Here is a 26,038-nt window from a genome sequence, read left to right on the forward strand (position 1 = left end):
AGGCACTTCTGATGAACTTTGAGAGTGTCTCTAATTCTCCTTGGCCAAGCGTCAATAAATAATACAGCATAAGACATCAGAGGCTCCTGAACACTTTCTGAACTCCTGACCTCACCATTGACCTTTGACTTCAGCAACTTCTCCACAACACGGAGGACATCAGAGGGAAAACCAGAAAACCTTTCCTCCATAAAATATTATCCGTTTCACCGAATCCGTGAAATAGTGCTGCTGTGTGACTTAGTGCCGTAAAGCGTTACGTACTTCTCCCGACCCGGAGCCCAAAGTTACATAGTGTGAGAACAGACGTACGAAGACAGACACCGTTCAGCTGATCACAGGTCAGTGTGGGTCACCTGATACAGGTCAGGTGGGTCACCTGATCCAGGTCAGTGTGGATCACCTGATCACAGGTCAGTGTGGGTCACCTGATCACAGGTCATGTGGGTCACCTGATCACAGGTCAGCGTGGGTCACCTGATCACAGGTCAGCGTGGGTCACCGATCACAGGTCAGCGTGGGTCACCCGATCACAGGTCAGCGTGGGTCCCGACAAAGGTCGGTGGTCAACCTGATCACAGGTCTTGTGGATCACCTGCACAGGTCATTGTGGGTCACCTGATCACAGGTCAGCCGTGGTCACCCGATCACAGGTCAGCGGTCATGATCACAGCGTACATGTAGGTCATGTGGGTCAACCTGATCACAGGTCAAGCGTGGGTCACCCGATCACAGGTTATTGTGGTCACCTGATCACAGGTCAGCGTGGGGTCACCCGATCACAGGTCATGTGGGTCACCTGATCACAGGTCAGCGTGGGTCACCCGATCACAGGTCAAGCGTGGGTCACCGATCACAGGTCCGCGTGGTCACCGATCACAGGTTCAGCGTGGGTCACCGATCACAGTTCCGTGTGGGTCAGGAGGCCGTCCTCACTTGGAAAAACAGTCCTCGCTTTTCCATGAGAATGACACACTCGGTCCTCACGAAGACGTAAAAAACAAACACAGATATAGATGATAGAGATATTCAATAATTTTCCACTCTGCTCTCTGATTTGAATATTCAAATGATCTCATACACCACTGACCTCCTCCTCCTCCTCCTCCCTCCCTCTCTCTCTCTCTCTCTCTCTCTCTCTCTCTCAGTGTAGGAGGAAGTGTGTGCAGTTTGTGTCTCCTTCTCTTCATTTCCTTGATCCCGCTCTTCTCATTCGCAGCGACATGGAAAACAAACGCACCCTGATGAAGTGAAGTCCAACACACACACACACACAGAGGATGAGGATGAGGAGTGACGGTAAGACGAACAAAACTTCTTATTTCATGAGTTGTTGGAGTTTTCCTGCCGTGAACGCGTCTTGTGGAATAAAGCACGTGAACGTCACATCAAACACGAGGCGGCTCCGGTTTAATTAAATGTTTTTTTTTTTTTTTTTTTTTAAATGAGCCTGAAGTGAACTTAAAAACACCTGCACAGGTGCACGCGAAGGCTGGGAGAGCGCGCGTGGACGCGTTGCTTCCTTGTGCTGCGTTCAAGTTCAGTCGGAAATGCGGAAGACATGTTGAGATATCTCGTTAATAGTACTCATGTGTTGAGTAAAACACAGTGCTGTGAGTACAGTTACTGCATTCAGAATGTGAGTATCACCACCATGCATGTACAAAGGCTCAGTCCTGACCACAGCACCACAGGTTTTCCTGTCTCTCTCTCCATTAGAGGCTAAAAGTCAAAGTACTAATCATGCACAAGATAAGATAAACTTTATTAATTGATAATGACAGCTCACAGTACAAAAGGTGGATATATGAAATAAAATCAACAGCACCTCTCAGGCCTGTGCAGTATATTGTTATTGTTACACTGTATTTTTACCCATAGACTGTATAAAACATGGGGGTAGTATCCGTGACGTCACCCGCAGGTGAACTGTTGTGAAGTGTGGTCACCTCCATCTTTTTAGTCCATGACTTGGATCATCAGTGGACCCGAATGCCGCCTGGTTGCTCAAACAAACCACCTGTAACCACACCCACCTGTCAATCAAAGCGTCCACGCTCTTAACCCTGCATAACTTTAAGCCTTAATATAATGTGAACAGGTGAGTTGTATATAAATTCACCCTCAGTACAGTTGTCATGAACGGGGAAATTAGCTACAGAGACCAAAACTGTTTTTTGTACCAGGCTGTAAACATGTTTATTTCTGCTGTGAAGTTGGACATTTGGACATGGGGACTTATGGAGACTGACTCACTTCTGGAGCCAGCCTCAGGTGGACGTTAGAGGAACTGCAGTTTTTGGCTTCACTTTGCTTGTTGCTCTCATTTTCTGTTTTGGACTGTTTGAACGTTTTCTAGACATTGGAAGCTGTTGTTTTGATATTTGTTGGCTCCAGTGTCTGAAGGTTCATATTCAGACTTCTTTGCTTGTCTCGTTTCATATTTAGAGCGTTGCTGTTTTCACCATATTAGCAACACTGTCGTTTTTGGCACTTCCGTGTTGGCTTCACTTCACAGCCTAATGTTTCCTGTAGTGGTACCGAAGTAAAGTAAATGCAGAAGTAAAGAGCAGAATGATTACATCATCAGATTTTTTTAGATGACACCAGCATTTTATGTCTGCTGCGTGGTGACCTGTCATTTTTAATGTTGATGAATCTCATTTGATCTGAGCGAGGTCAGAGCCTGTGACCCCGTCATCATTAGTGGAAAGTCCATTTAAAAGTGAGAGCTGTGATACCCTAACAATAACACAGAGTCAGCAAATCTAAAAACAACTTCCCATGTCTAGAAAACGTCTTTGTCAACAGCAAGTCCAACAAACTGCAGTTCCTCTCCTCGTCCACTTGAGGCTGGCTCCAGAAGTGAGTCAGTCTCCATAAGTCCCCATGTTATGGCTGTGTCTGAGGGGGAACGTCGAGGTGCTGTGGCGGCTGGAGGAGGGGAGAACTTGGCAGGTGAGCGGCTGAAGACGCCGTTCACCTCACCTTGATATGATCCCCTCTCAACCGGCACTACTGGGTCCAGAGATGAGGCAAGGGTGAAGGTGCCCGTCTCCAGTTTGAGGCCCAGGAGAGAGAGACAGGCACAGCTGCAGTACCAGCTCGAGATAAAAAAAAGGTGGAGCTCGAGTCACAGAGGGTGCTGCAGGTATTCCAGGCAGAAATTCAGAACCCACCAAAAAGCTTTAAACCAAACATAAGCAGACAAGTTTAATTCTCTGAGGGAGTTCATTCTGTTAGAAGAATTCAAGAAATTTACCAATTTGACTGATTATACACTGGAGAATATTCCTGTTTCTTTAGTTCAGGGCTGCTGTTTTTGATGTGTTCATTGTTATGCGGGCTGTGCCGATGCACGGGGCCCCCAAGCTGCAAGTTCAGCCTCAATGTGCGGTATTTTGGGTGACTTAAAAGGGCCTGTCTTTATTTGTAGCCAGGCAAACCGACTCATTTGTTGTAAAAACAAAACCCTTGTACGCTTTTTAATAAGCAGTTATCTTTGGGCTGTCATGCAGTGAGTTATGAATGACAGCCGCCCACCATTCACTGGAGTGCGGAGAATAACAGTTGCATCATAATATTAATAGATAATAGCTTTTGCTGATTTCCGTTGATCTTGTGCAGCGGCGTCAAACGTCACCACGATGACAGAAACAGATCCAACATGCTGCTGAAGGGGTCGCAGTGTTACATGTTAATATTCCTTACTACCTGAAACATCAGAATTATTATTGTTGGCACATTAATATGGACGCTGGTCACTTGTATTTTTATGAATTTAAGCAAGTTTTTTCTTTTTTTTTTACTGTTTTGGATCGGTAGGGAGAGTTTCTGTCAACTTGTTTGCAAAGTTTACCTTCAACACTTTTCTTTTTTGAGAGTTAGTTTCCACAGTGAGGTTTTTCTTTCTTGATTTGTTGAACTTTTTGAATTTGTTGAAGCAGCGTCCGCTCGCCCTTTGTTCCCTTACTACCTCACCTCCTTTTGTTAAGATATTTGATCTTTCATTCTTTCGTTTAAAACACCCGCTTTTTATGTCACTTCCCCTCTACCCCTTGTGTGAGGTCGTAACAGTAACATGTGCGTACATCCAGGTTTAATTACGAGCCAAAGTGTGACGGAAAGGTCGTAAGTTCAACACTACAATCGTGGCTCAAACTGGAAGTATTAAGAAGCGAGGTGCGGATCAGGAGTTCTCCTTTTGCACCAGACTACCTCTGGTTCTTGAACCGGCTTCATTCAGCGACAGTTAACGGAAAATAAACTTATTATGTTGCTGTTATAACGTCTGTCATGATGGTGGTGTTTGGAGAGCGTGATGTTTTGTTTCATGTAAAATGTTGCACGAAACAATCGATTGATCCGAGAAAGTAATTGTCAGATTTAAAGACAGCTTATAGTCATAATTTATAATTTTGAACCATGAACGTCGACAGACTTCCATCCATTGCTATCCACTAAGCTGCGTGTTTCTATAATCTGTATTCATCATCAGGATCACGATCTAAAAGCTGCTTTTCGCTCTGTTTTTGGTCTCCACCATCTCCAGAGGGAAAGATGCTAAAACGACGTAGAGTAAAAACGTTTGTCTGTCCTCAGCTCAACTCCAGCCCGCCACGTTTTGACGACATCCTCCAATGGACTGAGGGGACGTGGGCGGAGCCAGGATGAGTGCCGAGCTGCTATTGGAGGAGACGCTCATCAAGCGTTCGCAGCAGAAGAAGAAGACGTCGCCGCTGAACTACAAGGAAAGACTGTTTGTCCTCACCAAGAGCCAGCTGACGTACTACGATGGAAGAGCTGAGGTCACTTTTTTTTATTATTTTAGTTGTTATTGTTCATATTTCATAAAAGATAAGGAGTTAACATACACGTACTGTATTAAAGGTCTCATAATACACAAGGTTTTGTAGCTTCATATTTTACTATTGCACATAGATGAGAGTTTGTTTGTTTTTCACCGGTCATACACCCACAAATTATCAATGTATCAGAGAAGGAAATGAAATAAACATACGACCACTTCTGATCTTCACCTGCATAACAGAATAAAATGTCGCAGTGATGACACAAGGAATATTGTTGACGTGTTGCTGTTTCCATCAACAGAAGAAGTTCCGGAGAGGCTCGATCGAGCTGAGCCACATCAGATGTGTGGAGATCGTCAAGAACGGAGGAGGAATCATCCCCTGCCAGAACAAATACCCATTTCAGGTGCAAACTCACAACAAATACACTGGAATCAACAAAAGGTTCTCTTGGAAAGCTGCTCTATGTCTCACTTTAAAGGATGATTATAGTTTATTATGACTTTTTGGACTTGATTTGAAATTAAATTATTTCCTATCGACTATTTCCTGCTTTGATTTTGAGCCATTGGACTTGCTGTATGGACATGGTCCCTCCAAGTGAAGTGGAAGGAAGTGCTGCAAGCCTTTTTATTGGCTTTATATTTGTTGCTCCCACTCTCCATTCACTCTATTTCTCGCTCTCCAAATCCGAAGTTTTCAAACGAGCAGTCGTCAAATTAGCACGATTACAAGTTGAATTATCTGTTAGCAGCTAATGTTGGCAGCGTACCCATCGATGCTCAGACAACTATCACCGACATCGCTTGGATACTAAAGAAAACTTGTGAGTGACTGATTTCTTGGTGGATTTATGGTCATAGTGAATCTGTGAGGTCCACATGAGTTTTCAGCCACATCTTGTGGACTTTATCAGTCGCTAAGTTTTCACAATTTGGTTAAAACCAAGAATGATCCCAGGTAGGACAGGAATGATGGGAAATCATTTGATAATATTTGATAGATTATCGGTTTCATGGGGTAAAAGCATCTTTAAATTGTACTAAATGCATGTGTTTGTGTCTAGGTGGTGTACAACACCAGCACCCTCTACATATTCGCACCGAGTCATGACAGCAGAAGTCTCTGGGTCCAGAGCCTCAAAGAAGGTCAGTCTCTATCCTGTCTTAATCTTTAGTAATGTTTGTTTGAACCATGAATCAGATATGAATCGTGGCACCATCTTAAAATGTTCTGACGGACATTAAAAGCTTCTGTTGATGCATTTAACCATCAAGACCATTGACAATATAAAGAATGGACGGTATATCCATCCGTCATTGGCGGATCTTAATTCTCCACTTAATTCTGCAACAAGAGGAACGGCAGTTTTTGGCAATTCAAATCACCGTGTAGTCCGGCTGCCATTTGGTCTAGACTGCAGAGTGCCCATCATAAAGTCAAGATCTTTGTAATATAGATAGTTTAACTAGTCATCAATACCCAGAACCAAAAATATACATCATCACGTTCATATCTATCTTTTTATTTTGGTGTGTTTCCACCTGGTTTCCTCATCAACAAAGCGCCCCAGAGTTTCCAATCTGGAAGTTGTCAGATTGTGTTGTGAGGGAGATCTCCCCCCTGCAGAGTGGAGAGAGACGACGACATTGTGAGTCTGAGTGAGGTTAAGAGGCTGTTTTCTGGGAGGAAGTTCACAGAAGAGTCGACAGACCAGGTCGTGGTGGCTTTTCTGCATAAATTTACATAAGTAACCAAAACAGTACTGCCAGATAGCTGTTGTTTGTTAGAACAATGTGTATTCCTCTAAATAATCACTCATATATAAAGTGTGAAGAAATGATGTTATGTGCTGGTGCACCTAAAACAAAAAGTTGTCACCAGGGTCTCCAAGTTAAAAGGTTGCCCTGCAGCACTGCATGTGTTTTTCACACTCTGAACCACACTTGGTTTTCACACATGGGTCAGTGTTTCCAGCAGCCCCCACTTTTTCCACTTGCTGCTGCTTAAAGAATGTGAGAAAAAGATATGTCGGTCAGACAGGTGCGTTAAAGTCTGCCACTTCGTTCAGGTACCATTTAGCTTTTGAAAATTTGGTCTTAATGTCACAACAGAAACGTTGGAGGTGATTTGATTCATTTTGAAGTTGGAACTGTTGCAGTTTCACATGTTACAGGTGCGCCACACCGCACTCAAATGCAAATGATGCCAACTGAAATTTAAATTTACTGCTCAGGGACGCTGAGGTGAAGGTGCTGGTGGAGGTGGTGGAGGTTAAAGGTACATGCGGGTGTTTTATAAACACCGTTATCAACAAGGTCAGCAGCTGCAGCGACAGCAGTGGCTGTGACACCATTAATGTAGTCCAACTTCACTCCTTTGAGTCTTAACTTTGTGCCGTTTTGGTCGTTCGCCACTCGACTATAAACCTGCTAGACTTTGTTAACTTGCTTAAACTTTTGATGACGCCTGGTTGCTCAAACAATCCACCTGTAACAGCACCCACCTGTCAATCAAAGCGTCCCCGCTCTTAATCCTGCATAACTTTAAGCCTTAATATAATGTGAACAGGTGAGTTGTATATAAATTCACCCTCAGTACAGTTGTCATGAACGGGGAAATTAGCTACAGAGACCAAAACTGTTTTTTGTACCAGGCTGTAAACATGTTTATTTCTGCTGTGAAGTTGGACATTTGGACATGGGGACTTATGGAGACTGACTCACTTCTGGAGCCAGCCTCAAGTGGACGTTAGAGGAAATGCAGTTTGTGGCTTCACTTCACAGCCACGGTGGTTGCCACTCCATGTGAGGGACTGATAGCTAACAAGTTGTGGGTGGTCATGGTTTGGCCCCCAAAAAATTGTTGCATGTTTCACGTTATCTGAAAAACTTTTTTTTTTTTTCACTGGATGTCTTGATTTTTCCCGTTCACACGTGACCTCGAACGTTTCTGTCTGCAGAGATCAAAGACAACGCCGTGGTCTTGGCGAAGTTTCACCCTCAGTTCTGGCTGGAAGGGGCGTGGCTCTGCTGTCGCCAGGCAGAAAAACAGGCTCCGGGCTGCGAGGAGTACAACCTGTTTGGAGACAGTAAGAAAAACACACCCACACAACTTTAGTATTACAAGTACCTTCACACCAGTAAAGAAGTAATACCACAGTTTTGATAGAAATGAACTAACAAACTTAATGTGAAGCAAGTAATCAGATTTCTGTAACAGTACCAATAAAGTCAAAATGACGGCATTCATTTTCTCTGTTGGGTTTGGACAAACAAACTTTATTAATACTGAATGCATAAACCTGGTTACTGCTACGCTGCTGTGTAGTGGAAGACTTGAGTTTATTAGTACTATTACATAGATCTGATTACTTGCTTCACAATAAGTTTATTAGTTCATTTATATTTAAACTATGTCATTCAAATGGATGGTAACTTTCTACGTAATAGAAACGCATAAGTCCTGAGATTTTTGAGTGTAACTTTACCTGAAAGTGACATTTTTCATGTCAACATTTAATTCGACATCAGTTTTTAGCTGTTTCTAAATTTAATATTGTCAAAGTAATGCAGTTAAATAGAATTATGTGTCTCTAAATTATGAATTAATTCATGTTTAAAAATGTATTTTATGCATCCTGCTAGTGCTGAAAGTTGTTTACAGCATCCTGTGTTTGCAGTACAGTGTAGTATTTATACTAAATAGATAAATGTTCCCTTTTGAAATGCAGTGACGGAAACCCAATAATAATACTCAATAGTAATACTCAAGTACAGCGCATCAAACAGTGCAGTACTTGAAGTACTTTGCTGGATTTACCTCACCAGCAGTGATATAGAGTTTCTTGTGTTGTGGTAAATGCATTAAATTAACACCAAGTGTGAAATTAAAACAGGAAATGCTAAATTTAGATCTGTTAGCTGATTCATTAAGTCAGACCTTCAGCCAGCAGTGAGAGGTCAAAGGTCAGAGTGTTGCTTTCTGTTCCTCTCCACCAGTTTCCAGGAAGCCTTTACCCCCGATTCCTGGAGAGGAGCGTAAGAACGAGAGGGTGAGCATCGAACAACCGCACGATCACACACACGTCCAACAACCACCGAGTCACGCCACACAAGCATTTTATCATTCTTCAGAGGCGACCCCCTCCTCCGCTCCCTCCGACCCCCGACGACGACGACCTGGACGAAGATGATGACGACGACGAGGAGGACGAGGTGGTGGTGGTGGCGCTGTACGACTTCCCGGGCACCGAGCCGCACGACCTGAGTCTGGTCAAAGGAGGCGAGTACGTCATCTTGGAGAAGTGTGACCTCCACTGGTACAAGGCGCGCAACAAGTATGGGTGAGTGTGTTTGAATCGCCTGCAGAGAGTTCGTCTTCTGTCCTGTTAAAACATGGTGTCTGCAAGTATCTGCAATCACGATACATGGGTGTGGATTTCATGTTATAATTTATCCTTTAAGACTAGACCATGGGAAATGTTGAATCATACACTTCTAGTGACTGTAAATTTGTTACTTTATTTATTCATTTATTAATCCCCGAAGGGAAATTAGGTCGTCATAGCAGTCCGGTATATTTAAACACAATAGAATAAAATACTGAGGTAGAAAGAATATTAAAAAACAAACAACGACAGTAATACCCGGAGCTACTACAACAGACTCCCGCTATCTACAGTGCACAAAACCTGTCTCTATTTGCACAACCTCTGTTTCATTCATCTGACTACAGCCTCGTTTAATTGCATTATAGTTTCTTATTATAGTTCTCTATTTGTATAGATGTTAGCACAGGTTAACTTCTTAATTCACGGTTATACATTTAATTTATATGCACATGTTTAATTAAAAGTCCAACTTCTCTGCAAATGTTCAATATTTTAGGCACAGGTTTGAATTTAAATTTATCCCAGCTTAATGTTAAGCATGTGAAGTAAAATGGATTTGTGAAGATAATGTTACTGTGATTTTGATGCTAGTTTATATGTTTACATGTATATAAATAGTGGACAGACATTACACCTGTTCGGGGTGATTCCACTGGGTCGCCTTAAAGACGATCTGTGATGTCTTCTTCTAAACAAAAGTTAACGTTTAATCTCTGACACAAACAACAAACAACAACATTGTTTACATCAACGTCCACAAGCAAGCAGTCAGCAGCCTTCACTGCCTTTTCCAGTGTAGTACTGCCATCTACAGGTCAAAGATCAGTAGGACAGACATCAGAATCAGTTACTGGCAGTACGGTATGTGTGAGAACTATTTTCTCTATGTTTGCACATCCTCACCTTTTTCCTTGTGTGCTTCTGTGTGTTTGTCTTTCACAGTGAGGAAGGCTACATCCCAAGTAACTATGTAACCGAGAAGAAATCTGGAAACCTGGAGCAGTTTGTGTAAGTGTGTTAATCATTTCACAGTAGATCACCGCCACGATGAAGTTACAGTAACAGTCGATATCCAACCAAATGCCCGGACTGATGTGCACTTGTTTACTCACTTCTACCCATGCTAGCCTGTCCAAATCTACAATATATCACTTCTGCAAGAGGCCCTCAAACATGCCTTTCTTACAAACTTCAAGCATCCCGAGATGTTCTCAGGCTAGATGGGCTATTTAGTCCCTCCAGCGAGGTTTGCCTCGGGGTCTCCTACCAGTTGGATGTACCCTGAACACCTCCAAGGGAAGGAGCCAAGGGGGAATCCTAATCATATTCCTGAACCACCTCTGCGTCTCGACTCTGATCTCCCTCCGGGGGAAGAAGCTCATTTTGACTGTTTGTTTCCATGATTTTGTTCTTTCGGACACTATCCGAAGCTCATGGGCTGGAAAATCAAGAGCTTTCAGTTCCCCCTGAACCACAACATCCGGTACCGTGTCCGCAATACTGTAGACTCCTCTCCAACCCGTTGGCTCCATCTCACGCGCTTGTGAACAAAACTTACTTGAACTCCTTCACTACCCAGCCCAGAGAGGGAGCATTCCACCATATATACAGCCTATAATTCTCCATGCTATATATTTTGCCAGTTTATTTTCATCTTGTAAAGCTTGTGGAGGGCTGGACAAAGTCTTAAGAGAACAATTAAGATGTCATTGACAAAGGGATTTTCTTTTTGTTTGTTACAGCTGGTACAGCAAGCAAGTCAACAGGAACAAGGCAGAGGAGCTGCTTAGGAAGGAGGTGAGCCTTCGTCTACAGACGTCTCTTTGATTCCTTTGTTTCTCCTCTCCTTGTGTAATCACTCCTCCTTTGCTTTGTTGTGTCCTTGTGTCGCCCTCTGCAGGACAAAGAAGGAGCCTTCATTGTGAGAGACTCCAGCACTCCAGGAACCTACACCGTCTCCCTCTATGCAAAGTCTGCTGCAGGGTAAGTTCACTGCGTCCAAGCTGCTTATCTATAACCAGCTTAAAGGACCACACCACTGTTTTTTTTTTAATTTTATAATATGAAAGTTCATTCAGTGTAATCCCACCGTGGTAACTTTGTTCAGCTGTACTCGAGTATTTGTTCCAACAGCAGTCAGCCCAGCTCGGCGTCTGTCTTTCAGCCTTTTATTTCACCAAGCTCTCACCAACCACTAAAAGTCAGTCCCACATTTACTGTCTTGGCTTGCCTGGTCAACGTCGTCTTCGGTTTGTTCTCCTCTACGATTAGCCGTTGGCCTCCTCTTCCTGGTGGTCCAAAAACACTGAGCTAACATGAGCTAACAGCGGCTACAGTTGTTGCAGTTTACTTCACTGTCCGTCAGGAAACTCTGTAAATCAGAGAGTTGAGGCGTTGGATGTTGGTTGGATGGATGTAAGTTGTGTTGTTGTTATAAAAATTAGGGTTACACAGCTAGTTAGATGTTTTAACTTATACAGAGGTGACATCTAGATTGGGGACATACTGGCTACTCATTAGGGGATATGTTGAAGAAAACTGTTTAAATGCATTATATGCAAATTGATTGTTAACAATTTTCAGGGGTTGAGACAGCCCATCTTCAGGAAAATGTATAAGAACCAACTGTTAGAGCTCCTCTGGGAGCCTTTTTCTCTGTAACCCCTTTAGTGTGTTGCACTGTGAAACGCTCCTCTTGTACAAGAACAATAAATTCAACTTAAACTTTGATGCTTTGAATCCGATCCTCCTTATTTAAGGGTTTTTCTTTAAAATTCCTGTAACATTTGTTGTTATGTGTGTTCGTAGGGAGGGAGGTGCCGTTATAAAACATTACCACATCAAGGAGACACAAGGCTCGCCTCAGCAGTTCTACCTGGCTGAGAAACACTTGTTCAGCTCCATCCCCGACCTGATCGAGTACCACAAACACAACGCAGCAGGTAAACAACATTTGGAGAAGCAAAATGGACTTTTTGAAGAACTGCTTCACACATTTTTGTGAAAACGTCTCTTTGTTTTTCGACATCTCAGGTCTTGTTGCCAGGTTGAGGTATCCTGTAGGGAAACAGGAAAAGTCCGCTCCATCCACCGCCGGCTTCAGCTACGGTGAGTCCCAAACTGCTTACCTTTAAAAACATTCATTCATCCGTGGACTTTCTCTTTACTGGACGTCTATCTGTGAGCTTGCCTTGATGGCTTCTGAAGTATCACGTTAAGTAAACTGCTTCTGACATAGCGAACATCGAAGTCACATGATTGAACAGCTGTTTCCTCATGGCTCTGTAATCCATCCATGATGGCTCCACACATCGATACATGAATCAAACATGAATGACTGATTTACATCCGGTTTGAGCTTCCATCTCTTCTTCTGGTTTTCCAATTTATGAACTTGCCAGCTGACTCGAAATTCATTTAGAATCTGGGATACATTTGGACGGAGACACTGTTATTTTCTTCTTACTTACCCCGAACTCTCTCAATTTCCCCTCCCAACAGAGAAGTGGGAGATCAACCCCAGCGAGCTGACCTTCATGAAGGAGCTGGGCAGCGGTCAGTTCGGTCTGGTGAGGCTCGGCAAGTGGCGGGCTCAGCACAAAGTGGCCATCAAAGCCATCAAAGAGGGGGCCATGTACGAGGAGGACTTCATCGAGGAGGCCAAGGTCATGATGTAAGGACCAGGGAGGACATTCCCTACAGTGTTAACCTTCTTTCCTTCCTGACAAGAGAAACTATGGTGACCTACTGTAACATGGCGGACTCTACAAGACGACAAAGATACAAAGGTCTCATTCTAAGGTTCATGTCCTGTTTCTCCAGGAAACTGTCCCACCCTAAGCTGGTGCAGCTGTATGGAGTGTGCAGCCAGCAGAAGCCCATTTACATCGTCACAGAGTTCATGGAGCACGGCTGCCTGCTCAACTTCCTCAGGCAGCGGCGGGGCAGCTCCAGCCTGGGGTCCTTGCTGAGTATCTGCCTGGACGTCGGTGAGGGCATGGAGCACCTGGAGGCCAACGGCTTCATCCACAGAGATCTGGTAACTGTCACTTTGAGTCAGTTTTTCCATCCTGACTGGATTCTGTTTTCAACAAGCTTTGGTACACGCGAGGTTGCCAGGTTAGAGTAGGTGTTGGTTGCTAGTTGGACGGTTGTTGTTCTTTCACATACATAATAATACATATAGTGAGTCTGACGGAAAAGCTCGGGAAGTCTCTGGAGGAGTCGGGCATCAAATAAGGAACTTTCCGATTACTCGATGATGCTTTAGCTCCGGAGCCATGCCGCACAATATACAAACAAAATCAAAACAGAGCAGCAACAAATTCAATGAACATGAAATTCATTGATGGATAGAAGGTTAAATTCCACGTGGCACAGATGTGATGCGTTCCCTGTGCGCAGAGGCTGCCGCTGTAGTCAATGTTTCAAACTCGCCACGGTTCATCGTTCGACCGCTCGACTCCACCGGGAATACGTGGTGGTTCTTTTTTCTACGCAAGCAGACAGGAAACGGTATAGAGATGACTGCGGTTGTTTTTCAAAATAAAACACCCCATTAAAACAGGCTAAAAGGGAAACTAACAGTTTAACTCTGTGGCATATTTACATATTTAGAAGCACATAAACCAGAAAAAATGACCCAGTCTGAATGAAGTTTACAGGTGTGTGTGTGTGTGTGTGTGTGTGTGTGTGTGAGTCCATAAAGATAATGCTCACACTCTTTGTTTAGATATGAAACAAGCTGGTGGAGCTGCAGTCTGAATGACACTGAGCATTCAGCAGTTTATGACAGTGGAGTAAAGGATATGCTAACGTTCAGTCATAGATTACTCTTAATGAAGCGTTTCCAATCAAACACTTGACAGTGTTCCTCAGCTCAGTCACAACTGGCTGAAGATACTCAGAGACACTTTGCATAGCGAGCTGCGAGCAGTGAGATGAGAACAGTGTGGTTTATCTGATGGAGAGGAACGCTCTCTTTGGACATACAAGGCTTCTACTTAGGACGCTGTCAGCCATGCAAATGTCTCTGCACTCAGGCTGAGACACAGGAAAGGTCAGAGGATCACCAAAGTCACTATCTGCACACCATGAACGGATCAACTCAATCTAAAGAGGTGGACCGCCACACAACTGAAGCACTGACTGAGTTTACTGTTAATCTTGGTCCCATTTTATGGTAAAACAATGATGAAAGAATATTTTTACTGCTTTAACAAGATGATTAAGGCTATGGCGAAACACACTGTTAAAAACATTTGGTTATATTCTGTGATTTTTATTATTTCAAGCTTTTTATCTAAGCGCTGAAAGAAGTCAACTGAAATCACCTGAAACAGAGGAAGAAGAAGCAAACACTGCCTGATTATTAAGCAACAAGTAAAGTCCAGTCAGGATATCTGGGTAGATGTTCGTCCCTTTCAACACGTTTCACACAACTTGTTTTGCATATTTATCTCCCTTCATTCGTCTCTCTCTCTCTCTCCTGCAGGCTGCCAGAAACTGTCTAGTGAATGACTTTCTGGTGGTGAAGGTGTCTGACTTTGGCATGGCCAGGTACGAGTTTAACCCCGAAACATTCACACTACGTTTATCTGGAGCGACTTAAAACAGGAAGATAGATTTGCACTTTGCCCCTCTAAGCTGTTGATGTGTCTTTTGTAGATACGTGTTAGATGACCAGTACACCAGCTCATCAGGTGCTAAGTTTCCTGTCAAGTGGTCGCCTCCTGAAGTCTTTAACTTCTGCAAGTACAGCAGCAAGTCAGACGTCTGGTCCTACGGTGCGGCCTCCTTGAACATCGACGAATCATCCGAGCCTTCGCCATTTATTAACTACACTCGTATTGAACCTCGACCTTTTGTGTGTCTCCAGGTGTACTGATGTGGGAGGTTTTCACCGAGGGTCGTATGCCGTTTGAACAGAATCAGAACCACGAGGTTGTCACCTTGGTAACCAAAGGTCACCGCCTCTACAGGCCCAAAATGGCCACGCCCACCATCTATGACATCATGCAGCTGTGTTGGCACGAGGTGAGGTCGAGGTTTCACCTTTTTTCCTCAAGCTGAACGTAGATGTGCGTCACATTCAGGGACAGCTTGAATTTCTGTGTTCTCTGTTCCAGCGACCAGAGGAGCGACCGGCGTTCTCTCAGCTCTGCGTGATGATCACCGACGCCCTGGAGGCTGACGCCCCGCCCCCAAACTGATCAATCGACCAATCAGCTGCTTCCACCATGATGGCCCCTAACTAACACCTAGCTCCATGGCGACCAGCCGTTCTCCACAGTGTTCTGGCAGCTATCGTCGTATTAAGAGAAAGCACAGCGCGGAGAATAGGTGCAATGGTGTTTGGAACTTTAGTCCAATCATCCACCGACACATCCGAGTCACTCAACCAGTACAGCTGTAAAAACTGAAGAACACAAATGGCTGCTCGTGTTGGATCTCTTGTTTTGTTGTTTTCTGACACCAGTACAGAAAACTTGCCACAGGCTCTGGTGATGGACCCAGTCGCTCAGTAATTTCCCACCCTACCTGTCTGGAGGTCTCCTTTGGTGTTTCCTGTCAGTGTTAAAGAGAACAGTGTCACCTAAAAGTATATCAAGCCACCACACGTAATACGAAGCTGATATTAATTCCAGTGTTTTATCGCATTACTTGACAAATTGAGCCGCACTGCAAATCTGTTTTCATGTAATGTTCATCACATGGTGCACATAAATGTAAAAAATACTGTAGAGAGAAAGTAAATGATTTCGCTGTTATTAAACTTGATTTATATATATATATAGTTTTCTTTCACACTTATTCACAGATTTTATTATTTTCTATGTTGTAGATTAACACCAAAGTCATCAAAACACTAAAATAACATGAAATACATGGTACGTGGTCGTCATGTCGAATGCTTCCACACCATCGCAAGTCCTCCTCCATCCTTCAGGGTGGGAACCACACATGTAGATCACATTCTGAAACTATTATAATATAACCATTGCAACCATTAGACACTGTCCTTACTGACACATCCTCCTCCAAATCACTATCAGCTGCTTCATCAGTGTTATTTCATAGTGTTGATGTCTTCGGTGTTCATCTACAATGAAGAAAATGATAACAACAAGGAAAAACCAGTGAAGGAAGGATCTTTCCTTTGCAGCTCATGCTTTGCAGATATCACCAACAAGATAAGAGACAGACGTAGAAGTAGAATGGTTCTTTCTAAAACTGTATATGTACATAAAACGATCAACGGATTCAACAACCTTTTCATTTCAAACACTTTGGACATCACAGGTTGTTCTGACATCATATGACCTTTAAGGTCAAACATAACTTTGAAAGAAACAAACTATAAGTGAGACAAATATTGATACCTCTCCATGAACTTCATCTTTTCTAACGTGTAAATACAAGGAAACATTAGTTACATGGTGCTAGTGTTTCTAGCTGACTTGTTTTAACTTGTGCTCAGAGAGTGAGGCTCAAGATATCATCAAGTGCAAATTTGAATGGCCCTAAAACTTCGGCTCCTGTTGTTCTTTATCTTCATACAGACTTCTGCTCAGGACTGTGTCATTCCTTGTCTGTTAACCACACTCTTTTCATTTGACAGTTAGTGCTATGCAAAGTGTCCTGCAATGCAGACTGTGTGAAACTGGTTCATTAAGAGTAATCTATTACTTGAAGTTGGCACATCCTCCACCGTCACAACCTGCTGGATGTTCAGTATAAGTAAGACGTCCTTCACAAGCTTGTTTCACAGTCGAGGAAGTCCTTCTGCCCTCCACTGCTCCAGAAACACGAAGACACCGTTGACTTTTGGACGACCTGTCACAGCTCGTAAGTCCTGTCTTCAGTTTATACTTTAATTTGTATTCAATGTTACAATGTATATTATTGTGTTATTGATGACTTAAACGCTCTAAATACAAAGTTGTGGCTTTATTTTCTGAGTTTGGATCCATTGTTAATGATTTTAAATGAAATATTGAACAGGTGCTCTGGGTCCTCCTGAGCTCTAAGCTGTATTTATCTTTGAAATCATCTCCAATATTTACCGTGTTTCACCACGTTTCTGCTCATGGAGCTTTTGATGTCGGGCAGAATTAAATGTTATCTCCATAGATCCACGTGGTTTGGTTGCTTTCGTAGCTGAAGCACGCTGAGTTTGCATCAGATTAATTTCATATCTGCCAACATGTGCAGTGTGCAGGATCACGCTGACAAAACACAAACTTTCTGGACTAGAAGGCAAATTTCAAAAAGTTTATAGTCATTTTATGCACTCTGTCTTTTTTCCATTTGATATTGAAACTTCAGTGAGTTCTTATTGGCAGAGGCAGATTTTACATTTTAGAAGTTTCATTTCATAGAATAAGAAAATTCAGATTATGGATTAAATGATCTGATGTGAAGCTAAAGAAGAGCTACAGACATCGTCTGTTTCTTGACAGCTTCATTTCTGACACGTTGGATTATTTATTCGTCCTTCTTGTAACGAATACAGCATCACATCACACTGATGGACAGCACAGAAACAGACTGTAACAAAGCTGACTCAGGTTTCTTCTGAACAAACATTGTATTTGGATGATACAAGCTGATGTAGCACGCTGTGTTTGTACCAAATTCATTTCATATCTGGACAAAAAGGCAAATTTCAAAAGGAGAACACACTGACTGTAGTATTGTTATCAAGAAGCTAGTATTACAGTTGAACATGTTTCCTTCATCTCTGATGACAGCATGGTCAGTTTATGAGTGAATACATTAAAGATCTGACATGTTTGTCCTTTAGCTGTAATGCTTGGCTTTTGTTCTGTCATCGTATAATGATACTCAGTGTTTGACCATGATGACATGATCTGTGTCATTTCTAGACACGTTTCGTTTTTTGATTTATTCTTCATAAAAGGAGAAATCCAGCTGAAATATTTCTTCTACAAAACAAACCAAAGAAGAGATTGTCAGAAATGTCCGACTCAGTCCAATATAACCCTGTTTGACTGGTTTCTATACTTCTTTTCATCTTTCCATGTTACCAAAGATAATGGATCATTTATTCAACAACTTTTCTGCTGTGGTTCAAACTGAAGGAAACAAACTACATGTGGAGCTGCAGCCTAACTTAGCTGTAATGTTTGGTTGTTCTTCTTCTCTCTAATGATACAGTGTTTGACGATGACGTCTCTGAAGACAAAGAATATCTGCTTCCTCGCTGCCTTCCTCTTCCTCGCCATCGTTCCCACACTGGCTAAAGTGGTGGATGAAGTGAAGGACTGTAAACAGTTTCTCTATCAGGGAACTCCACCAGAAATCCCAGGCGTCTTGGTGGGGGGGAACATCCAGGACAACAACAGATACAAAATCATCTGCCAGACTTATGCAAATGAGCCAAGGTTTCTGACAGTCTACGACACCAAGAACAAGATTCCAGTGTTTTCTGCTTACGAGTACAAAGGGTCAGCGGGAGGAAGACCCAGTGTCCCCTGGAAGATAGAGCCACAGGTGAGTTTGTCTGTCTCTGTCTCTGTCTCATACGTTAGTAGAGTGGCAGACACAGTTTGTCCACTCCAAGTTTATCTTTAACTGTAAAATGCTGGTTTTATCTTTTATCCACAAGTTTAAATGATCCTTATTAAAAATGTTCACACAACAACAAACAGCCGATCAGATGATCTTCTGATTTGAACTCAGTTATCAACATTGGTATCAGTTCCATGAACACACATCACTGTGTGCTGTATGGACTGACAGTCAGAAGGACAGAGTTCATATAATGCTGCATGCAGGTTGCTGTTCTACTCAAACAAGTTTTTAGTACATTTTCTGCCACTCTAGCACTGTAGGTGCCACTAAAATCTAGTCTATCCTGAAAAAAGGTTGTATTTGGATGTGCCAGCTGATGCTAAAAGATGTTGCTAGTCTCATATTAAGACTCTGACCATGTACCCAGGCCCTGGCAGCTGGCATAAGCCCAGGGCTATCTGGAGTGTTTAGGGCACAGCCCGCTACTCGGTTGGCCACAATTCACTGTGACTCTCTTTTCATTCTTTATAATAGTGTAAAGTTGACTGACCGCTCACAGGTGCAACTCTCACGCAAGAACCCTTTCAGTTGTGCTCATGGAATTTTAACCGATACTGCTGGTGAGACAATTTTATTTTAATTTTTAGTGGGCTTCCGCTAAAGTATAGGCCGACACAGATCGTTTCCATTCATAAACAAACAATAGCACTATATAAACCAACCAGTGATAGATGTCTCCCCATACAAGTTGAATACCCCATACATCCTTACACGTGTATTTTATACCAGCTACATTTTCTTTTTGAGCTCCTTTCACACCTTCGTTTTGCTTACCCATGACTAAGTCTCCGGACCCCACCTTCAGTGTGCTAGCCCTTAGTAATGACTTTGTGCAGGGATAGTCAAGTTAGCTCAGCATTATCTCATGTACTTGTTATACACACACACTAATAACAGTTCCCAGGGTGAAAACCTGCCCATTCAAGAGCCATTTAACGCTTTTTGTCAAATGTGCTGTGTCCCGCCCTACTTTAAGCCCAGAGCTTCCCACGGATTGTAAACCGGCTTGATCATTGACATAGTACAGTTTGGCTGAGATGCTATTTTTTCCCAGCGATTTACTCCCTATGTTATTTCCTAAAAGTGCACACACGAATTATGTGAAACTAAAGGCTCCATCCGACCACCCCTTTTTATCCCTAAATTAAAAGACTCGGCCTTTTCATCCATAATCCGTCAGCCTTTTCAAGACCAGCCTAATAGGCCTAAACAAACGTTCTCTAGGGCGTATGCTATTCAATTCATGAAACACAGCGTACATACTCTCCACGCCCACCCGGTCCCATTAATCTCTTCATTAAGAAGCGACCTGAACTGTCTTTGTCTTTGTCAATCACATATTTCTTTTTCTCAGTTACCATGTGACCGCAGTCCAAAGTAAACAGTTCACATAAGCAACTCTTTTTCTTTCTGTCCTGTGTCTGTCTCTGTTCTGTGTAACGCTGCCGTGTGTTGTGCGATTTTTTACATTGCATGTTTGTGGGCCGGCCACAACACTAAACTAGGGGAAAATGACACCAGGGGCCGGACCCTCTGCAACAAACATCTGTGTTGTATCACCAGTGTAGAGCTGGTTTTACAAGTATTGACGGAGAAGCTTTATTGTGGTTTGTATTGTAAAGTCTGATTTCTAAATGGGACCCTTTAAGACTGAGACAGTTCACTGAAGAACTAGACTGTAAATGTAGTTAGAGGTCAAGTATCAAGTTTATTTGATTTCTAACCCACAGCTGCTCTATTAACCCTTTATGTGTCACATTAGTGCAGCTGTATTCTGCACACTGAACTGTTCTGTCTTGGTTTATGTTCAATTAAAAGGCTTCAGTTGGTCTCTGAGTTCTGTGTTACTATAAATCTTCATTTTTCATTGTTTTATATCCCATAAAAATGAGACAGACGGATCGATTAAGAGTTGAAATCGTTACAGATCGCTGAACCAGCTGGTAACTTCCATCCAACAAAATAATAAACATCAGTAAGAAGAAGAAGTGTTAGATTAGCTCCATGTTGTTACATTTTTCTTGGAAATTCGATACCAGATCAATCAAAATACAACAGACTGTTTTTTAAAGCACAGAGGTTGGAGGTATTTTACTGAACAGAAAATACAAGAAGTATTACAAGGAAACACAAAAGTGGTGTTTCCTTGTAATACTTCTTGTATTTTCTGTCATACAGATTTCCAGAGAAATTTCTCCATGTGTCCTGTACTTCTTATTTCTTCTTCAGGTTGTCAGATACAGACAGTTGAGCACAGGTTGTGGTTTTGGTCTCTGTACATGTAGGATGGTACCAAACCTGACAACCTTATTATGACAGCAAGACCCCCGGAATATGGCGTTGTTGCGTTCAACATTTTTTTACAAATATGAATTGCAGATAAACTCCACAAACTCTATCAATCTATTGATTAAGCAACAACCTCAGTATCATCACCCCAAAACATTTTAAGGAAGTCAAAGTGAAAACCACTTCAAAAGAGAAGTTCATGAACTGTTTCACCAGAGTTTCTCTGACTTATCATTTCTGTTGCATCAGTTTTGTGACAAACACATTTCTTGGACAAGCACAGGTTTTAGTTGTGGTCTGGTTTTCAGGAATATGCCATTGTTGCATTTAATCAGCTTTTCTTTACCCCAGAACACTGAGGAGGATAAAATGTCTGAAAACAACTTCAAAACAGAAGTTATCATTTTATCTCTTCACTCCAAAAAAGTCGAAAAGTGAAATGTGTGTTTTCATATTTTAGAAATGTCTTAACTTGTGAGAACAAAGAGATCTTAGTCAAGTCACTGTGACTGAAGAGTACGATATAAATGAAAAAAAGAATGGCTGTAAAACAGATCGTGCTACTTCTCCTTTTGGTCGTTGCACTACGTGTGAAAAGCTCGATGGGTGTTTTGTGGGTTTGCAGCATGTCTCAACAATACTGTGAAAGCAACATCTTGTTCTGTTTATTTTGAACTCTTTCATCAGTTATCATTTGATCTCTGCAGCATCATTTCTGCTGTGTGAGCTACGTGAGAAAAACATTTCTTTAGTGTGTTATGTAACGTGTCTGAGTTTCTTCACTTGGTTTGAACTAAAAAAGAGGAACTGCTGGATGTTCAGTATAAGTAAGACGTCCTACACAAGCTTGTTTCACAGTCGAGGAAGTCCTTCTGCCCTCCACTGCTCCAGAAACACGAAGACACCGTTGACTTTTGGACGACCGGTCACAGCTCGTAAGTCCTGTCTTCAGTTTATACTTTAATCTGTATTCAATGTTACAATGTATATTATTGTGTTATTGATGACTTAAACGCTCTAAATACAAAGTTGTGGCTTTATTTTCTGAGTTTGGATCCATTGTTAATGATTTTAAATGAAATATTGAACAGGTGCTCTGGGTCCTCCTGAGCTCTAAGCTGTATTTATCTTTGAAATCATCTCCAATATTTACCGTGTTTCACCACGTTTCTGCTCATGGAGCTTTTGATGTCGGGCAGAATTAAATGTTATCTCCATAGATCCACGTGGTTTGGTTGCTTTCGTAGCTGAAGCACGCTGAGTTTGCATCAGATTAATTTCATATCTGCCAACATGTGCAGTGTGCAGGATCACGCTGACAAAACACAAACTTTCTGGACTAGAAGGCAAATTTCAAAAAGTTTATAGTCATTTTATGCACTCTGTCTTTTTTCCATTTGATATTGAAACTTCAGTGAGTTCTTATTGGCAGAGGCAGATTTTACATTTTAGAAGTTTCATTTCATAGAATAAGAAAATTCAGATTATGGATTAAATGATATGATGTGAAGCTAAAGAAGAGCTACAGACATCGTCTGTTTCTTGACAGCTTCATTTCTGACACGTTGGATTATTTATTCGTCCTTCATTTAACGAGAAAGGTCCCATTGACATCAAATATCTCCTCTGCCAGGACAGACAGCAAAAACAGAATGAAAAAGTTTCATATGAACCAACAGACAGGGACAAAAGACATCACAAAAATGTGCCACTGTCCCTGGTACAAGTGGTAGTTTGTTAGTTTATTCAGATCCCCATGGGATGACAACAACATCTGTGTTGTATCACAGTGTAGAGCTGGTTCTGTATTACAAGTATGACGGAGAAATGTCCGACTCAGTCCAATATAACCCTGTTTGACTGGTTTCTATACTTCTTTTCATCTTTCCATGTTACCAAGGATAATGGATCATTTATTCAACAACTTTTCTGCTGTGGTTCAAACTGAAGGAAACAAACTACATGTGGAGCTGCAGCCTAACTTAGCTGTAATGTTTGGTTGTTCTTCTTCTCTCTAATGATACAGTGTTTGACGATGACGTCTCTGAAGACAAAGAATATCTGCTTCCTCGCTGCCTTCCTCTTCCTCGCCATCGTTCCCACACTGGCTGAAGTGGTGAAGTCGGTGTCAGAGTGTAACCAGTTTGTCCGTCAGGGAACTCCAGCAAACATCCCAGGCGTCTTGAAGGACGGGAAAATCCAGGACCAGAACAGATACAAAGTCATTTGCCAGACTTATGCGAATAAGCCATGGTATCTGACAGTCTACGACACTGCTAAAAAGATTCCAGTGTTTTCTGCTTACAAGTACAGTGGCAAAAAAGCGGGGGGAAGACCGACAAAAGACTGGAAGATAGAGCCACAGGTGAGTTTTTCTGTCTCTATAATAATAATCATCATACTGCACACCACTGCCTACCAGTGATACATCCATGTTATATCAGCAGGACTACCCTTTCAAATTAACATATATCAGGCAGTGAGCCTTTCTGTGCAGCTGTTTCTAAATGCTGTTACTTCATTAAAAAACATTTTACTGCACATGACTTCATGTCTACTCTGCCAGCATCACTAACTCAGCCTTTAACTTTTTACAGCTTGAGGACAGCGCTGCCTCGAAGGACATGATGATGGAAGAACGAGGCAAGACCTACACCAAGCAGGCCGTGAATGCTGATTATGATAGCATCAAAACAGACTATAACAGGGGCCATTTATTTCCAGTCAGTCACACAGGGTACAAGAATGAGCAAATTTCAACCTTCACTTTGACCAATGCTGTTCCACAAATAATTTCATTCAATGACAAAAGCTGGGCCTATATGGAGAAATGCATCCAATACATTATGTTCTACTACATCAACCAAAGAAAAATGGAATGCTTTGTGGTAGTTGGTGCAAAACCCGGGAACAACAACAGACCCATCAACAGCATTAATATTCCCTCCGTGATGTGGTCAGCTTTCTACTGCAGTGACACAGAGAGGTCGATAGCAGGTGCTCACTGGGGCGACAATGTGAAAATACAGAGTAAAACCCTCCTCGTTATGGAGACTTTGGAAGAACTCAAAGAAAAACAGGGCAATGAGGCATTTCCTGGCACAAATCCTGAAGCATTTGATATTGATGATATTAAGGATCCTAAAGTAAAACAAAACGTGCGTAATAACTGCCGTTTCCAATAAGCAGCTCTGCTCCTCCCTCTGTAACATGTAGTCCTGCAGCATCTACATATAGTCCACATTTGCCTCTGGCTTTAGCACATCTGTGAGCACAGATGTTTCTTTGGGTTTCTCCCTGTGTGAGGAAACCTTTGTGAAAAATTGCTAGAATCAAAAGATCAATCTGTGATTCTACAGCTCTGCTTGAGATTGAATGAAACTTTGAAAATCAGCAGCTAACATGCACGTCTACATGAAATAAACTAATCAAGATAACGCATCGCTTGAATTAAAGAATGATTCAGTACAGACTGAAGCTCCTGAAAATTGTTCTGTCACAAGTTGTTGAAGCTTCAGGCTGAGCTGTTTGTTCATATTTGACTGTACTATACTTTTTGTGTCATTTCATTTGTTCCAATGATCGGACAGCGGCTGAGGAAAAGTGTCCTTTACATGGCTTCAGATGGAAGACACCAGGTCAATGTACATGATTTGTAACATGTGGATGAAATAAAGAGCACAAGAGCCTGACTGGAAACATTGTGTGTGAAGTGGTGATTTTATCTTGACAGTCAATGAATCACACGCCCATCCATCAGACTTCTTGTAGAGAAGACAACATACATAATATTATCTCAGAGACAGAAATCAGTTTGTGCTGAGCCACATCAGACTTCATGAATGACAGCAGAACACTGTGGTCCTGTTCTTAGCTTTAAATTCAAGGTAGTTGTACTTTTCTTAGAGTATTTCCAAATGATGCAACTTTATACTTCGACTGCGACTTCATCTCAGAGGCAGATATTCAACTTTTTACTCCACTACATTAATGTGACAGCTCAGATTCCTTTTGAAAACAAAAACACGTATAATTAATGACATGTAATCCTCTTTTCAAAAAGGTGAAGTAAACGTGTTGTTTTGTGACTGTCACTCTCCAGGCTGCATAGGAAATATACTCAAACTAGAAATATTACTGCTACACGATCCAGTAGTGGTGTTTGTGGTGATGATGGCAGCAGTGTTGATATCAGTAACAGTTTGGGCTTCAACCAGCAGGTGGAGATGCTGTACTGTAAATACATACACTGATCAACCATGACATTATGACCACCTGTCTAAAGGTGTGTAGGTCCCCTCTGATCCATGGAGGCATGAATGAACTGCACTACACCTCTGAAGGTGTGACACTTATGTAATGATTTGATAATTAGCACTAAACACGAACCACAGCTGGGGCTGATGGGAAAGTGAGTTTTGTATTGATAAACTCACATTTTGACATCACAAAACTTCTTCAGGTTCATCCTGAGGGAAACATGAACCAAATTTGCATCTGACCTTCGGGTCACCTGGAGTAAACGGTGCGTTCACGTGTTCAGTGGACGATGGTACAGTTTTCACAGTCAAATGAAGGACTGTGCTGCACCGTGTGCATATTTCATCTGTCATCCATTCAAGGAAACTTGACTTTGGAACAGAAAGATTCATGATGCTGTAACCTGTTGCTGTAACCTGTTTTATCCCATCTACTACATTTAACTGTAGAATAGAAATGACAACAATTCCAATTACAGTTTCCCTTGATGTGTGTGTGCTCACTGGAAACAATAATAATAATAATAATAATAATAACAATAATAATAATAATAATAATAATAATGATAATAATTCGTATTAATGATAATGAGAAGAAGTAGAAAAACATACTGAAGTTCTGTAGATGGTTGAGACAATCTTCAGTTTGATTTCATAGATTAAAAATTACATTGAAAAGACAATAAGGA

At 42.0% G+C, this 26,038-nt stretch overlaps 3 protein-coding genes across 4 annotated transcripts in view; all 3 read left to right on the forward strand.

Moving 5' to 3' along the window:
- LOC104935135 (V-set domain-containing T-cell activation inhibitor 1) overlaps positions 1 to 26,038 on the forward strand; it is a 592,626-nt gene that overhangs the window by 444,785 nt on the left and 121,803 nt on the right. The gene's annotated exons all lie outside the window — the stretch shown is intronic.
- Positions 1,131 to 15,993, forward strand: tec (tec protein tyrosine kinase). Its single transcript, XM_019257789.2, has 18 exons — positions 1,131 to 1,299; positions 4,603 to 4,808; positions 5,113 to 5,217; positions 5,878 to 5,959; positions 7,774 to 7,902; positions 8,813 to 8,865; positions 8,948 to 9,156; positions 10,147 to 10,212; positions 10,947 to 11,001; positions 11,105 to 11,187; positions 12,013 to 12,146; positions 12,238 to 12,312; positions 12,706 to 12,877; positions 13,027 to 13,243; positions 14,699 to 14,763; positions 14,872 to 14,990; positions 15,083 to 15,240; positions 15,333 to 15,993. Exons 2-18 carry the CDS (start codon positions 4,671 to 4,673, stop codon positions 15,414 to 15,416), a joined length of 1,944 nt encoding a protein of 647 aa, XP_019113334.1. The 5' UTR covers positions 1,131 to 1,299; positions 4,603 to 4,670; the 3' UTR covers positions 15,417 to 15,993.
- On the forward strand, positions 16,985 to 24,789 carry LOC113747580 (endonuclease domain-containing 1 protein-like). Of its 2 annotated transcripts, none has more exons than XM_027287626.1 (3): positions 16,985 to 17,052; positions 23,117 to 23,455; positions 23,688 to 24,789. In XM_027287626.1, exons 2-3 carry the CDS (start codon positions 23,126 to 23,128, stop codon positions 24,273 to 24,275), a joined length of 918 nt encoding a protein of 305 aa, XP_027143427.1. In that variant the 5' UTR covers positions 16,985 to 17,052; positions 23,117 to 23,125; the 3' UTR covers positions 24,276 to 24,789. The 2 variants fall into 2 exon arrangements, with proteins under 2 accessions (XP_027143427.1, XP_027143426.1); XM_027287625.1 differs by lacking the exon at positions 16,985 to 17,052 and adding an exon at positions 21,869 to 22,025.

The sequence above is a fragment of the Larimichthys crocea genome, chromosome XIV (assembly GCF_000972845.2).
Source record: "Larimichthys crocea isolate SSNF chromosome XIV, L_crocea_2.0, whole genome shotgun sequence".
Classification (NCBI taxonomy): domain Eukaryota; kingdom Metazoa; phylum Chordata; class Actinopteri; family Sciaenidae; genus Larimichthys; species Larimichthys crocea.